This window comes from Mizuhopecten yessoensis, unplaced genomic scaffold, assembly GCF_002113885.1.
Source record: "Mizuhopecten yessoensis strain PY_sf001 unplaced genomic scaffold, ASM211388v2 scaffold3091, whole genome shotgun sequence".
Lineage (NCBI taxonomy): Eukaryota > Metazoa > Mollusca > Bivalvia > Pectinida > Pectinidae > Mizuhopecten > Mizuhopecten yessoensis.
The window spans coordinates 630,243-646,436 of NW_018404871.1; the positions used below are offsets into that span (position 1 = coordinate 630,243).

The 16,194-nt window shown below is 35.3% G+C and overlaps 1 protein-coding gene across 3 annotated transcripts in view; it reads left to right on the forward strand.

The window, feature by feature from the left end:
• The window catches only part of LOC110446971 (rho guanine nucleotide exchange factor 39-like), a 34,337-nt gene extending 22,651 nt beyond the window's left edge, over positions 1-11,686 (forward strand). For all 3 annotated transcript variants that reach the window (XM_021492327.1, XM_021492326.1, XM_021492325.1), the window contains exons 5-13: positions 2-120; positions 1,025-1,095; positions 2,076-2,239; positions 4,363-4,560; positions 6,158-6,246; positions 6,760-6,871; positions 8,570-8,833; positions 9,299-9,630; positions 10,488-11,686. In XM_021492327.1, coding sequence (XP_021348002.1) covers positions 2-120; positions 1,025-1,095; positions 2,076-2,239; positions 4,363-4,560; positions 6,158-6,246; positions 6,760-6,871; positions 8,570-8,833; positions 9,299-9,630; positions 10,488-10,590 — 1,452 coding nt within the window. In that variant the 3' untranslated portion in view covers positions 10,591-11,686. The remainder of the gene's footprint in view (position 1; positions 121-1,024; positions 1,096-2,075; positions 2,240-4,362; positions 4,561-6,157; positions 6,247-6,759; positions 6,872-8,569; positions 8,834-9,298; positions 9,631-10,487) is intronic.
• Positions 11,687-16,194: the final 4,508 nt, after the last annotated feature.

Below are 16,194 nucleotides of genomic sequence, written 5' to 3' on the forward strand. Positions count from 1 at the left end.
GGAATGGATGCAGAAGAGTCCAGAGTTTGCACAGTTCATCCACACGCAAGAGGAAAAGCCGGAAGTCAAAGGACTGAAGATCAATGCTCTTCTAATAACACCTGTACAGAGAGTGCCAAGGTGAGTCGACACAGTCGTGAACACCTGTACAAGTGCCAGTGTATTTATGAGCTGTTTTCAGAGTTATTTCCCCTTTTACAGGCCCACAAGTTAAATGTGCTGGGGCTTGCTCGTTTATGTGGAGCAACCGGTACATCCGTTTTTAAATGTAACATTTTCGGGTAAAAATCCTGGCAGATTTGCAAAAGTTTATGCAGGCCTTGCAAGGCTTGGTCAAGGCTTGCTTGAAAGCAGCATCAGATTACTGGGGCCGACCTTATTTCATAAACGAACAACTCTGGTCCAACCAGTTCAACCATTTGGATCGCGATAAAGGAAAACGGCCCTGGACATTGTCTAGACTTCAATATTGATTTCAACAAAAATGACTAAGAATGATACAGCTAACAAAAATACATGGAAGGAAATAATATTAAAAAATGTGGGGAAGTATCATATAGGAAATTTTAAGTTATGTTGTGTCTTTGTTATGTTAATTTCCTGTGGTGGCAATTTAGTGTTTGGCTCCGTTTTAAAAACTTTGATCTATGTGGAGGCACGATAGTCTAGTGGTAGGACGTCGGGCTCGTGACCGAAGCGTTGCTGGTTCGAGTCACGTCACGGCACTGTGTTGTATCTTTGAGCAGGATACTTTACACCACTTGTTCCAGTCTACTCAGCTGTAAATGAGTACATGGTTGGGCAGTGCTAGAATTGTAGAATGGTAGCTGTGAGCGCCAGAATGGCAGCACCGGCTATATGCTCCCCAGGGAGTTGAGAAATATATTGGCTGGTTGCAAAAGGCCCTATATATAACCACGGATAATAATTTGTGAACCGCTTTGAGACGACCTACGAACTAGGTTGTGCTAAAGCGGTATATAAGAACCTCCAATTATTATTAATTATTCGACTATACTTGTAGGTATAAATTGCTGCTAGAAGACCTGATGGAACATACCAGTCCTGATCACCATGACTACCCACATCTACAAGGTAACCTTCCTGTTACTTTTATCATTGGCACACATTTGGACCAGAAATCAGATTTCTCAAATACTTGTCAACTTTTTGAAATTTACATGGGGGAGATTCTGCATGTTCAAAATTAAAACAAAAATAAAATGTGTGTATACACCCCCTAGAGACAAAAAAAAACCTGTAAAACAACATATTTTGAGTTGTTCTTTAAGGTAATAGGAATGTGTCGCCATTTCTCAGTATAATTTTTTCAATTTTGTAGTTACATTGCTTCGAAGAAAAGAAAAGTTTCTTCCACAAAAAAAATATAGGTTGTCATAATTTTAAGGAATTTAAATGGAAATTTATGTAAAAAGGAGTGACTTTTATGTCAATAAAAATGATACAGCCATAGATTAGTATTGCATTAATGTATATCAATTTAATAAATGCTGAAATTATGTCAAATAAATGTTCTATAAACGATTAAAAATTCACATTTTATAATAAAACCATATGCTTTTTGTAATTGTAGGTAAGAGTTATCTTTCTTGAAAAACTTCAAAATAGTGAAATAGGTAGCCGGTTTCCTGAAGTACAGAAAAATGGATACATGTGGCTCGTTGATAAATAAAACTGAATTAATGCCTGCATTGCTTTGAAATACTTTAATATTGAGGGAAAACACTGTTCTGTCAATAATAAACATACAATATTCATCAGTTTAATATTAAACATTAGAATATGCAGAAATTGTGATACTGTCTCCCTACATTGGATTTTCAACTAGGGATGTACTTCCTACTTCCGTTTATAAATACATTTCTATGACCTTAAGATGAAATCATTAGATCTTAGAATTTAGAAACAGTTAAGCAAATTCACTGATTGAAAACACAGGGACAGTCAAGCAAATTCACTGGTTGAAAACACTCAGTTTAGGTGTCCAAGTTGTAAAAAAAAAAAAGTGAATTTATGTATTTCTTACTTGCTAATGATTTTGTGTTTTTGTACAGAGGCCACAAAGCAGGTGACAGACATAGCTGCCCACATCAACGACCATATGAAACAACACGACAATTTCCAGAAAATGTTGTCCATACAGAAAAGTTTTGACAGTTCAGCCCCTAAAATACTGGCCCCAGGCAGGGAATTCATCAAAGAAGGACCACTTAAAAAGGTGCATCCCTTTCTTAATTCTAGTGTTGGAGCAATAGGGCAATGTGATACATACTTCAGTAATATATGATATATATATGTACCCGATGTCAGTCTCATCATACATTCCATTTTTCAGAAAACTACTTTCTTGCATAAATTTATGAAATGTGCTCTCATGTTTTTATCAAAGCTTCTCATCGGAGCATCATATAACCTATTTAGCTGTGGGAACTGTAGCTTCTAGGCCCGATCAGGGTATTTTTTTGGGGGGGGGGGGGCATCTGCAGCTAATAACTTATCATGAACTTTAATTACTAGGTTGAACATTACACTAAACCTTTTACCATAATAGATAAACTTAATAATACTTGACAACAAGGCTTAGGCCCCTTTAGCGTATCCAGTCCAACCAGTTAAAATGGTTTACCGTTAACCTAGAAAGAAAACGACAGGCGCAGATCTGAACCGAGACTGACCTCAGGAATATTTGGCACGTGTAGATTGAGGGGTCGAGACATACCTGACCAAAACTAAAATGCTGACTATTTCAAGTTTGCGATATTTCTTTATAAAACAAGGTCAAGCCACATGTAGATTTTAAGTTAGGTTATATAATTTAGTGGACGCATGAAAGAAGGGCTTAGTTTTCTTGATACATTTAATATTGTTGTTTATTCTCCGAAACTGCATTTTTTAGTTGCAGTTGCTAATTATAGTAAATAACTTCGTGTAAGCATACAACAATGACATAACAGAAAAAACATTTATCGTACCGTCACTTTCTGCGTCTGAAGAGAAAATCTGCAGCTTTGAATGAAGTGAATAGAAAGTGCTATTCTGATTGATCAATATCTAGGGATATCTTTCACACTGTGGCAGATATCACTTTTGATGTCTGTCACAGTGTGAAAGTTATCCGTGTTATTGGGCTGATAGAATAATAGAATCTTCCCCTACCTTGAGGGTGTGACAGAGAAATCTCCAACCCGAGGGGTGATGTTTTTTGGTTGTCTAACCCTAGGCTCTGCTGAGGGTTACACAACCAAAAAATCACCCAGAGGGTTGGAGATTTCTCTGTTACACCTTCAAGGTAGGGGATGATAATTTTTCTCCCATCCTATTATTTCAGTCACAGCTCCATCGACAGTAGTCTGCCATGTTTGTAAACAAAAACACATGTGGGGTATGCATATCGTCATTCACTTTTGATGGCGTCACAATTACCGATGACGTATTTTAATGACGTCACAATTGAACACATGCTAAATTCCTAATCGGCACGAGGCTATATCCCCCTAGGGGGTGACAAGCTGATCCGCCCTGGCTAAAACAGGAGACACACCTGTGAAGGGTGGGAGAACAGCTTGTCAGTCCCTAGGGGGAGATAGTCTCATGCCAATTATCAAAATATTATTGTGACGTCATCAAAAGTGAATGACAATATTCATACCCAAAATGTGTTCTTGTTTACAAACATGGCAGACTACTGTCGGTGGAGTTGTGACTGAAATAATAGGATGGGAGAAAAATAATCTTCCCATATCTTGAGGGTGTGACAGAGAAATGTCCTACCCGAGGGGTGATTTTTTTTGTTGTCTAACCCTTGGCAGAGCAGCTCAGGGTAGACAACCAAAAAATATCACCCCTCGGGTAGATTTCTCTGTCACCCCTCAAAATAGGGGAAGATTTTATTAGTCTTACTGACAAAAATGTAATAAATATCTTCATTTCACTGCTAAATGTAAAAAACACATTTTGAAGATTATGAAAGTTATTTGAAGCTGAATGTCTCAAAGAACCCCTGTATAAAAAGAGCCTTAAATGTTCCCTAGGAATACTCCCCAACTACCTCTGTGAGGCAATGAATATGTCTTGGCATCACTTCACTCCTCTTAATACACCATTATAAAGATTAACATCTATAATTTATATACGGATATTGAAAGTGTTTTTCCATGATTTTATTACCTACAATATTCTAATGGGAGTAGTCTTGATTTTCCTTCCCTATAAATTGTTTTATATTAAGCAGCATCAGGATAAAATTATTTATCTTACAGGTAGTGGGGAAATTATTGCAAAAGTATGAAACATGCATTTTCCTGTTGACCATGAGTGAAAAATTACATAATTCCATTCCAGGTTTCCAGAAGGGGAGGTAAGCCATTAGATCGGATGTTTTTCCTGTTTTCCGACATGTTGATCTACGGCAAGCCTAAGTTCCTAGACAGCGGTAACAAGTCGTACTCCTGTTGTTGCGTACTGCCTCTCAAACACTGCGAGGTAGAACGTGTGTTCGGTGCTGTCAAGAAAACAGGAGACGCTGGAGGCATGTTCAAGGTAATGTGTTAGCATCAGATATTTCTCAGGATATATATATATTTTCGAGAGAAGACTTTTGTCCATTAAATATCTTGTGAATATTGACTGGTATGTAGAAATTGATAAACAGGTAACATAATATCTGCCTTTTATACGACCGTCAAATTTGTCAGAAGTATTATGTTATGGGGTTGTCCGTCCGTTCGTCCATCCGGCATCAACTTTTGTTTTTCATGCAATCTCCACCTACATTTTTCGACCGATCTCTTTGAAACTTAATATACATTATAATCATGATATGAAGTTGTGTCTCCCTTAAAAGAATTTTGATTCGACAATTTTTGCAAAAGTTATTGCCCTTTGTTCATTTCCTTATGATTTTTTTGTCCGGAGATTTTCTCCTACATGTTTTATAGCATGTCAGCTAACCACTCTAAGAATGATGCAGATCTTATTTCAATGTAAGAAAGTATATAACACTATATGCCATTCGACGGGTGTATATTGATCCACCCCGTGGTACTCTTGTTTCATGAAGTTATATCTCCATGAACTACAGTGAAGTACAGCTTTTATTTTCATGTGAAAAATACTGGTTCATGCAGTTTTGATATAAGTTGATTAGAAAATTTGTTTGGATTCACCTAACATGCAAAATCACTGCAAACAGTGTTTTGCTATGATTGCATTGCAGAGAAGTGTTGTACAAACGATAGCCACAAATGTACTTGTTTTTGCTCACTTTGTTTTCCACAAGACCCTTAGACTGATTGGCACTGAATTTCAATGTAACATATAATTATGGGTGATTGGATCTATATTAATTTTGAATATTTATATAGTTGGCCCAGAGAAAAATTGTAATTGGTTCTTGAGATCACTAAAAAAAAAAGTAAGTGCCTTTCTGCTCCCATACATTCCTAAAATATTTACAGAATAGTTCTAATAATATGCTATGATGTTTATTTATACTATTGGGAGGAACTTATTTGAATCACATACCCCATCCCCCATCTCCCCCATCCCTCCTNCAATCTTATGTTAAAAAAAAAGGCAGATATTCATGTTTTTGATTTTTGCCACTTTCTTAATTGTCTCCCTTTATCCATTTCGTCACTCTACAGCACTTATACAAGATGTGTCATTAAAATGTTTTAATCAGCTTATGACAGTGTTAGAAAGAAGAAATAACTTTTAAAGCCCCGTTATCCATTTTCTATATAATCAAAACAAGTCAAGTTTTCTTTTTTATCACAGATTATAGTACCTAGGCCACCTTTTATCGCGCTCGAAACGGTTGAACTGGTTGGACCAAATTTGTTCGTTAATGAAATAAGGTCAGACTAATACTAGTAATCTGATGCTGCTTTCAGGCCAGCCTTGACAAAGCCTTACAAGGCCTGCACAAACAATTACATGTCCGCCAGGATTTATACCCAAAAATGTGACATTAAATAATGGACGAACCAGTTCAACCGGAGACGCGAAAGGGGCCTAGTACTAACTCCAGACACTGATAAGGACAGTTTAGATTTAAACTGTTTTGCAATGAAATTCAGTATGAGATTACGATAAAGAAATTATATTAAACCATGATTTTACACTTGGTGTATAGGTAAGCTGTAAAGACGAGAACCTGCTGCTATACACCCACAATCAGGAGGAGGTGAAGTCCTGGATCACAGCACTGGAGACCCACATCAGGTCAGTACAGCTTCCCAGTCATAGACATTGTGTTCTTCTGTGTATATAAATATATAAGTTAATTTTGGCTTCAAAATCTGTAGACATCCCGTTACAACAAGGTCATTGAGTTGATATAGTGTTCCTTCGAAAATTGGTTCACATTTTGTCTTCGTTTAACCCTTTCAACCCTATGTAACTTTAGTAGACTCTACCATGCATTGATCTGGATGAGTCCATCTTGATCTACAGTGGTGAAAGGGTTAAATTACTGCATTTCTGAAAGAGATTTGATCAAACTTCAAATATTGGTCATGTAAAGATCAAGGTCACTTTTACTTGAAATAGGTCATCAACCAAGACATTTGTTGCACATGGCAGGGCCCTGGCAGTGTTCTAGTGTGTTTAAGAAATAGCATGGGAGATAGAAAACCTTACACAGATATGAAAGGACAAAATCAATTTATAAAATTATAAGAAGTGTCACTGTGGTTTTTATGAAAAAAAATTAATGCCTAGTGTCTATGACAACAGGAGGTTGAGCAGTAACCGGTCGACACTGAGGAAGCCGAGCAGTACAAAAGCCCCAATGAGGGGCAAGTCACTCTTCAAACATCGAAAGAAGGAGCAAAAAATTGACGACCAGGTACCTACGATATCTTTTTATGTTTGCTCAGTATTTTGTGTTCAGGGGGAAAAAACTTTACTTTAAACCCGTCCTGGTATTTAACTTGGTTTTATGAAAAATAGGCCATGGTTCCTATCTAATGAGAATGACATAAGAAAGACAAGGAAAATTGGAAATTTTCAGATTTTTTTAAAATTGAATGTGCTATTAAATTGTTTTCAACAAAAAAAAATCAAGTTTTAATTAGACACTCTAGATATTGATTCTAGACAAAATAGGAAATTAACAAAATTATAACAAATTTCAAATTTATTTTGCCAAGTTGAAGAAATGGAAACCTATTTTCCATTGGAACTGTCTTTATAAATTTAATTTAGGAGTTAAAAGTTGAACATGAACATGATAATTTTCAAGATAAAACATTTAAAGCATTACCCACTGTTGGCTAGGGGTAAACGTTGTTTTCTATAAAGTAAAGCATTTTCTATTGGCCTGTTCTTCTGTCCATCCATAACTTATCTTGTTTAAGACTTTGTGCCTTCAGCTCAATTTACTCGATTATCAAAAGTCATTAAGTTTTTGTGAGGATATGTCTTGAGTGCTATAATAATATATCTAAGATAGGTTGCTGTTCTATGCAGACAAAGATCTAAATATAAAACTTAAGATATATAAAAGTTCTTTAGGACACCAGACCTAGTAACATGTCAGTGTTGCAGTAAATATTGCTGATACCTGCAAGTGGATGTTCAATCACCTTTACTATGAAATATAATCTTGTATCATACAACGTAGATTCTTATTGTTATTTTTAAGTTGAACAAGCCATTCAGATTGATATGTCTCGCCTGTGCCCCGCTTTGACCATCAATGCACATATCAGAGAAACTAACTTAAACGCAAAAACTTAATGTTGATGGAGATGCTGACAAAGTCAATGGACCATGAATGGTAGGCCGCATCCAGCATTTGATTCATTGGGTTAAGATGTACTACCTAAGATGCATCTATGGTCCAAGTTTGGTTGGTGTAGCACTTATACTTTTAGAGAAACTTACTTAAACGCAAAAACTTAATGTTGATGGAGATGCTGACAAAGTCAATGGACGATGAAAGGTAGGCAACATCCAGCATTTGATGCATGGGTTGAGATGTACTACCTTAGATGCATCTATGGTCTAAGTTTGGTTGGTCTAGCACTTATACTTTCAGTGAATCGAAACTAACTTAAACGCAAAATCTTAATGTTAACGTCGCCAGAAAAGCAACACCTTAGTTCTCGCTTCCGCTACTTCGTGGTGGTGAGACAATTATGGGTTATTTACTTAAGCAGCCTGAGCACCATCCTTAGTACTCCAGGCGTTACATCTACTTACACTCTCTGCACCCCGTGGAATATGTCATGGCAAAATTTAAGGTACTCGCGATCGGTCAGCTATTTAATTGGTTTTGGGTAAAAAAAATGACCAATCGCATGTAGGCTGATACTTGTCCTTTTAAGATAACATAGGAGTGACCCCCAACTTCAAAGTCAGTCAATTTCACTGTTACGCTGCCACAGAGCCTTCACTTTTGGCCAGGGGTGCAGCGAGTGTAAGTTAACGTAGCCCCTGGAGTATTGGGGATATATGATCAGTAACCAATGTATTTGCATCACATAAATACATAAATGTGATTGATGAAGTTTTGATTGATAATTTTTTTTTTGATTTTCAGCAAAAGGCAAAGATACAGCACAAAGAAAATAAGCCGAAAACCATACGCTTCAGCGGCTCACCATTAAAAACCGGATTATCTCCCCTTCGAAATCAGATTCGTGCTCTGTCTGATCTAGACCTCAACCTCAGTAATTGTCGCTCACCCAGTAAGAAACGACGCTTGGATGCCAGTCAGATCTCAACTCCAGTGGCTGTTTCGATGACAAGGAATGGAAAACCATACAGGCCCCATTCCTTGGATCTGTCAGATGTAAAGTTTGAGGTACACGTCTTACATTACATTTATTCGTTTTTGTCAAAAATTGTCAAGTATTTCTATAAAGAAAGTTATATTTTGGATCCATGTTAGCCCATTCCCGTGTATTTTAACTTGAATATTTGGTTTACTTTAAAGTTGACTTTTGGTCCCTGTCTCTACTGCAGTTTAACAATAAAAAAAAAAAAATATGATATTATATCATGAGCCTTGCTACTTATTTAAGCTTCATGTTATTTCACAGTGTGAAATGCTATTAAATTTGTTGCATAGCCAAATGCCTATAAACTACAGACTTAACCCTTTCACCCCTATGCAACTTTAGTAGACTCTTCCATGCATTGATCTGGATGAGTCCATTATGGTCTACAGTGGTGAAAGGGTTAAGAGAAATCTTTTAGTGATGTTTTATGCTTTAAAATGACAAACAAAATATATAAGTTATTCATAGACTATGACCTGATTATCCAGGATGCCGGATCTCCGGACCTTGATTTGTTCCCAACCTCCGTTGACATGGACAATTGTGATGGGATAGAGGAGTGCGAGGATATAGAGGAGGAGGAGGAGGAGGAAGAGGAAGACGGAGGTGTAGATGACACAGCCAATCACACGGAGGAAAACACTTTCATGCAAATGACAATGGACGACCTTGGGGCAGCAGATGTTGACCTTGACTCATTCTGTAACCCGGCGAGAAGAAGAGGCAGTGACAGTACATCAACGATACCTCAGGATGTTTACTATCCCAACAGCTACCACGGGAGCTCTGAACAATCACATTCCCGTCATTCACTACAAAGGTATGATTATCTCCCTTTAATTTTAGTTTGTGGAGTTGGTCTTTTTCCCACTCTGTGACATTTATAAATGATAATGAACTCTTTTCCTAAATTGCATTTCTTTTTAGAAATTTGTCAAACTTGACATACATGCTACCAATTCTTTGATTGGACCTTAGGGTCTGTTGAATTGAAATGAATAAATACACATTTAAGTCATTAACCCTTTTACCACTGTGGACCACAATGGACTCATCCAGATAGAGCTATGGTAGAGTCTAGTAAAGTTACCTGGGGGTGAAGGGGTTAGGGCTTTTTATATAGAATTCTTTATATTTGTTTTTTTTGCGAATAATATTCCTTAAACGTGATACAGTTGTGTTTTTGTTTTGTTTTCAAAATTCATTTTTTTTTCTTCTTCTTTTTTTTTTTTTTTTTCAAAATTAATTCATTGATTTAAATCATTGTCCAGTTAAAATCCAGTTAAAATGCTTTGCCCAGTAAAATAAGAAGTTTTTCGACTTATATTAACCTTCTCGCATTAAAGATACATTGACTCTTTACATTTTGTGAAAATTAACATCAAGTATCACAGGTTGTTTAACTATATATAACATCACATGATTATGTTTCCGGATTTAAATGATCCTCTATTCACAATCAGAAAAAAAAAGTCAGTTACTGTTATTTACTGAAAATCAGATTAACTTGAATCCTGTTTTTTCAAAGGACAGTTTGCTCTCCTTATAAATGTATTTATATTTTGTTCTAGAACCAGAGGGCAAAAAAATCTTACTCTAGCATTACAGTTTACAATTACCTTTATGTAATCAATTGAGGTCCTTGTTGTGTCTAATTTAATATATTTTCTGATTTAGGTTGGCATCTGGAAGTCGTAAAATCAAGAAGAGGTGTGGGGAGGCACTAAGCAAAGCCTACGGTAGAATACAGGAGACTAAGTCTAATTGTTCTATACAATAGTTATACTGAATAGTGTTTACAGCAAGATACAGGAAACTAATTCTAACTGTTCTATACATTAGTTATACTGAATAGTGTTTACAGCAAGATACAGGAAACTAACTCTAACTGTTCTATACATTAGTTATACTGAATAGTGTCTACAGCAAAATACAGGAGACCCAGTCTAACTGTTCTATACAATAGTTATGCTGAATAGTGTTTACAGCAAGATACAGGAAACTAATTCTAACTGTTCTATACAATAGTTATACTGAATAGTGTTTACAGCAAAATACAGGAGACCAAGTCTAACTGTTCTATACATTAGTTATACTGAATAGTGTCTACAGCAAGATACAGGAGACCCAGTCTAACTGTTCTATACAATAGTTATACTGAATAGTGTTTACAGCAAGATACAGGAAACTAATTCTAACTGTTCTATACATTAGTTATACTGAATGGTGTCTACAGCAAGATACAGGAGACCCAGTCTAACTGCTCTATACAATAGTTATACTAAGTAGTATTTACAGCAAGATACAGGGCCCACTTGTATAAAACATCTCAACACTTGAGATTTCCTCAAGTCTAAGATTTCCCATAGACAATACATTGCTTGAGATTTTCCTTAACCTTGAGATGTTTTATACAAGTGGGCCCTGGAGACCCAATTGAACTCTTTTCTACAATGGTCCTGCACACATATACCATTGGCATAGAATTCCAATAGGAAGCAATCTACTAAAAGTGTATCAGGCAATTGTACACAAATCGTGTATTGATTATTATTTATATACACAGGGATAAGTACAAAGGTATTCTTAGTCATTCTGTAGACAATTCCTCTATACAGCTAAACCTGTCTAAACCAAACACATAAGGGACTTGACTTTACATTTCGGAATAGACAAAAAAGCAGATATATACACTGTGTGACATTTAATATTTGTTTACACAGACTTCAGATTATTCAGATTTCAGTTCAGCCAGATTAATCTGTATGTACCCCTGTTAGTGTATATTACAACAGAAGAGTGATATCTTTCAGGGCCCGTATTCACGAAACCGTTCTCATGCTCAAGCATGGATTTTGTGCTCAAGTCTAATTTCTTGCTCCAGTTATAAATTATTTAAAAAATCTTATTTTGTTAAAGTTTTGGACAAAAATTGAAGAAACTTGAAACCGAATACTGTTTTCAATATTTGAATTTGACTCTTTGATCGTTGACGTGATTTAGATGGGTTACAAGAAAGCTGGCTTGAGCACAGATTCCATGCTTGAGCATGAGAACGGTTTCATGAATACGGGCCCAGCTATGTACACATGAATCAGTCATACATATACAATGAACTTAGTATCACATAGACTACAGAATTATGTAATGTTATCCTGATCAGGTACATGAAAGCTTTGCATTGTTAATCTTGAGGAGTTATCTTCATCTATATGTATCTTAAACATTTTAACCGGTTATAAAGCATAATATTATATTTATAGAATTATTGTATACGGCCGAAGATCTTGGCATCTTTGAAAATGTCTTTGAATAACATTTTGTTGTCTTTTTTTCCTCTTGTAAGTTCCATAGTGCTGTTTAATCACATTCACGTTCAGAATTGATTACAGAAGTGTGTTTGTTACGTCACGCAATGATTACTGGGTCAACTATGACAGGAATAAAGCACTATGACGGAAATAAAGCACTATGTATGTCGATGCAAAGTCATAATATGCACATTCTTCAATTTATAAATTTGTTCCACTCAAACATAATTTTCATCAATGTTAACATTTCTGGAGGTTTTTCCTACGATGAGTCATGTTTATATATTGATGTACTTCTCATTGAAGAAATTTTATGTATGTCACCTGACCATGTTCATATGTTGCGATTTGATGACCTTTGTGACGTCTCGATTGATAGTTTCAGTCTACAAACATTTTTGGTGTCTTCAAAGCGCAGGTGATACATTTGGGGATCACCACGTCAGTGTCATTATCAGCGTTGTCAGCACAAATGGTTTCCGTGTGATAACTCTCGAAGGAATGTTTTGATTTTCATGAAACTATCTGCATATACTTGGAATATCAATTACCCTCTCGAGTACGATTTTAACCAAAGATTCGAAAATCAACATGTCCGCCAGTACAGTCAGGCAACGAGTCCACTCCCATAGACTTCTTGTTCTTGAAAATGGCAGTTCATCTTACTGATTAATTTGTTTAAAATAAGGTTGTTCACAACTACTAATTTGGCTATTCTACAGCCATGTGGATATACAACTTTGACATTTATTTGTTTTTTTGCTTGGCCTGATGAATGAAATAGTTCTACAGATCGTGTATCAATAAGACTCTTCCCTTCATCAGGCCAGAGGATTAACAACCATCTAAACGGTAAACCCTTAATTTTAGTGCCAGGTACATGGATGTTGTAAGATTGGATTTGTAGGCTGTATCATATCCCGTTGATATTTTAACCCATTGTCTTTCATATAACTTTGTAGAAATATAAAATATGTAAGCTTAATTTATCTTTTACCAATGTAAACTTTGTACAAAGTGTATAATGTACTTAAAAAGTGTATGTACTTAAAAGTGTATGTAGTTAATAAGTGTATGTGTATACTTTTAAGTGTATGTACTTAAAAGTGTATGTAGTTAATAAGTGTATGTGTATACTCTTAAGTGTGTGTACTAAAATGTGTATGTAATAAGAAACTGCAGGAACCGAAGCTCCTAGGCCTGATCGTTTTATTTTTTTATTATCGGAACATAGACCATTCCGATCGTTTTATTATATATATTTTTATCGGGCCATAGATGGTCTAATATGGTCCGTGTTTTTTTTTTTTTTTTTTTTTTTTTTTTTTTTTTTTTTTTTAAAATAAGACGATCGGGCCTCGAGGCTACGGTTCCCAAAACTATGTAATGAGATGCTTTATAAGGGAAATTTTACATTTATGTACATTTTGTTGTATAACACATCATACTGTTGTTCTAGTAAAGTTGTATTTGAATGAAAAATATTCCATACTATGTTTTTAGCAACAGAAACAATATGACATAGGATTATTACCTGTCATTCTGAAAAATGCTTCTGTATGCTTTGAATGCAGTTATACTGCTGGACCCTCCTTTATATATATATATATATATCATTTAGAAATATCTTGATTTATGTTTCAACAGACTTTTAACTCTCGCAACGGGCTATTTTTTATTCTTAGTTGAATGAATGAAAAGTTTTGACACAAATACCTGGTGATTTTTTTTTTATAATCCTGGCTTTTATGTTCATAGTGTCTTTTTTATGAGGATCTTTTTTCCCCCTAGTTGTAGGAAGTTTTCAAATTTTAGCCTAATCATAAATAGTGTATTTTTAGAATATTTATGCATGTATCACTAAGGGATATAGTGGTACCTCAAAATTTGGATAAGTCCCATTGGAAAAGCATAAGTGTAAGACTCAAATACCGGTATCTGTGTCCTGAAAATCACAACGGAATATCGTGTTTTCAAAAAGATTCTTAAGGAGATCTGATCATTTATTCCATTCATTACCTTTTACTAAATTTAGTGTTCAGATTTTTTTATTCTTTGTTCTTAATTAAATTTTTTTTCCTTTAAAAAATTTATTTTATTGTTTTACTTATGAAGAAAAATCACTTTAATATCACTGTTACTGTAAAAAAAAAAGACACTTTGTTGGACAAAAAACTTTTACATACATTCCACCTATTGAAATTTTTATGGCGGAGATCTGCATGCTCATAATTAAAACACAATGTGTGTATATACCCCCTAGTATCAAAGTAGCCATTTAAAATGACAAGTTTTGAGTTGTTCTTTCCGATGAAATCATTAGACCTAAGAGTATAGGAATAGTGGTTGAAAATACTAAATTTAAGGGTCCAAAATTGAAAAGTCTCCCTGCTAAATTCCGTCTTTGCGTATTGCAGAGTTATCTTCTCTTGTGAGCAGGTATTGATTGTTACGTCATTGGTTTTTGCGAGAAAATTACGTCGTTTTCTCAAAATTGGTTAATGTTATTCTCACAAACAAATGACGTAACAATCAATACCTGCTCACAAGAGCAGATAACTCTGCAACACCTAAGACGGAATAGGGAGGGTTGGCAAGTATGCTTTTAGTAAAAACGTGTTTTGTAGTATTCTTCTGTTTTAATATGTAACTTTTCAAAGGGTTATCTAACCAGATGAACATTTTCACTTGAGTGATATTTTGATATATAGATATCGGTCACAGGTATTCCACAAGTCTATGTACAGGATACCAGTGTTAACAAACTTACCTGGTTACGTTGTAGAATGAATATTGCATAAAAAAAAAAGCAATAAGTTATATGTAGTCTTTGAATATTTATAGATTATATTTTTTACAGTAAACTTTTAGGTTTTCTGTTTATACTCCTCCACGCCCACTAATATACTGAACACTATGTGTAGAGATGAGAACGACATTGAACCCTTTCACCCCTATATAACTGTAGTAGAGTCTACCATGCATTGATCTGGATGAGTCCTTTATGGTCTATAGTGGTGAAATGGTTATTTAAGTGAAAACCTGTTAAAAACCTTTATTGAAATTACATCTTTTATATTCATATAAATAAACTCTGTTTACTGTCAAGTCTGGTATATACAGTGTAATTACCAAACTTTACACAGAAGAAAACCTTTCTCCAACACTTTGCAGATGTGTTCCCAGTTTTTCTAGGCGAAAATAAACACAGAAAAAAATATTTTTACCTACCTAGGGAAAGACAGCACACACATGCTTTAAATCTTAAATATTACAATCGTGTCTTCAGCATTACCAGGGAAGCACCATCAATTTTAATTGCATATTTCATTCGCCTTCCATGATGCGTTCACCATTACATCTAATTTTTATGGTAGAAAAGTGTAGTAAGGAAGTAGTTCCTGTGTGATTTAAAATTGGAAATTTCAACCTTGGGGAATTCACTTTTGAAAATTTAGCACTTTGCAAAGCCTTGTGCTAAACGTCAAAAGTGTAACCATCAGGTTTGACTGTCTGCATCATGCAGGAGTGATAGATTCTATTTCTCTCTGTCTACATACTGTAACACAGGAGTCATAGATTCTATTTCTCTCTGTCTACATCACACAGGAGTGATAAATTCTATTACTATGTCTACATCACACATGAGTGATAGATTATATTTGTCTGTCTACATCACACGAAAGTCATAGATTCTTTTTCTCTGTCTACATCACACAGGAGTCATAGATTCTATTTCTCTGTCTTCATCACACAGGAGTCATAGATTCTATATCTATGTCTACATCACACAGGAGTCATAGATTCTATTTCTCTGTCTACATCACACAGGAGTGATAGATTCTATTTCTCTGTCTACATCACACAGGAGTCATAGATTCTATGTCTCTGTCTACATCACACAGGAGTAATAGATTATATGTCTCTTTCTACATCACACAGGAGTCATAGATTCTATTTCTGTCTACATCACACAGGAGTAATAGATTATATGTCTCTGTCTATATCACACAGGAGTAATAGATTATATGTCTCTGTCTACATCACACAGGAGTAATAGATTATATGTCTCT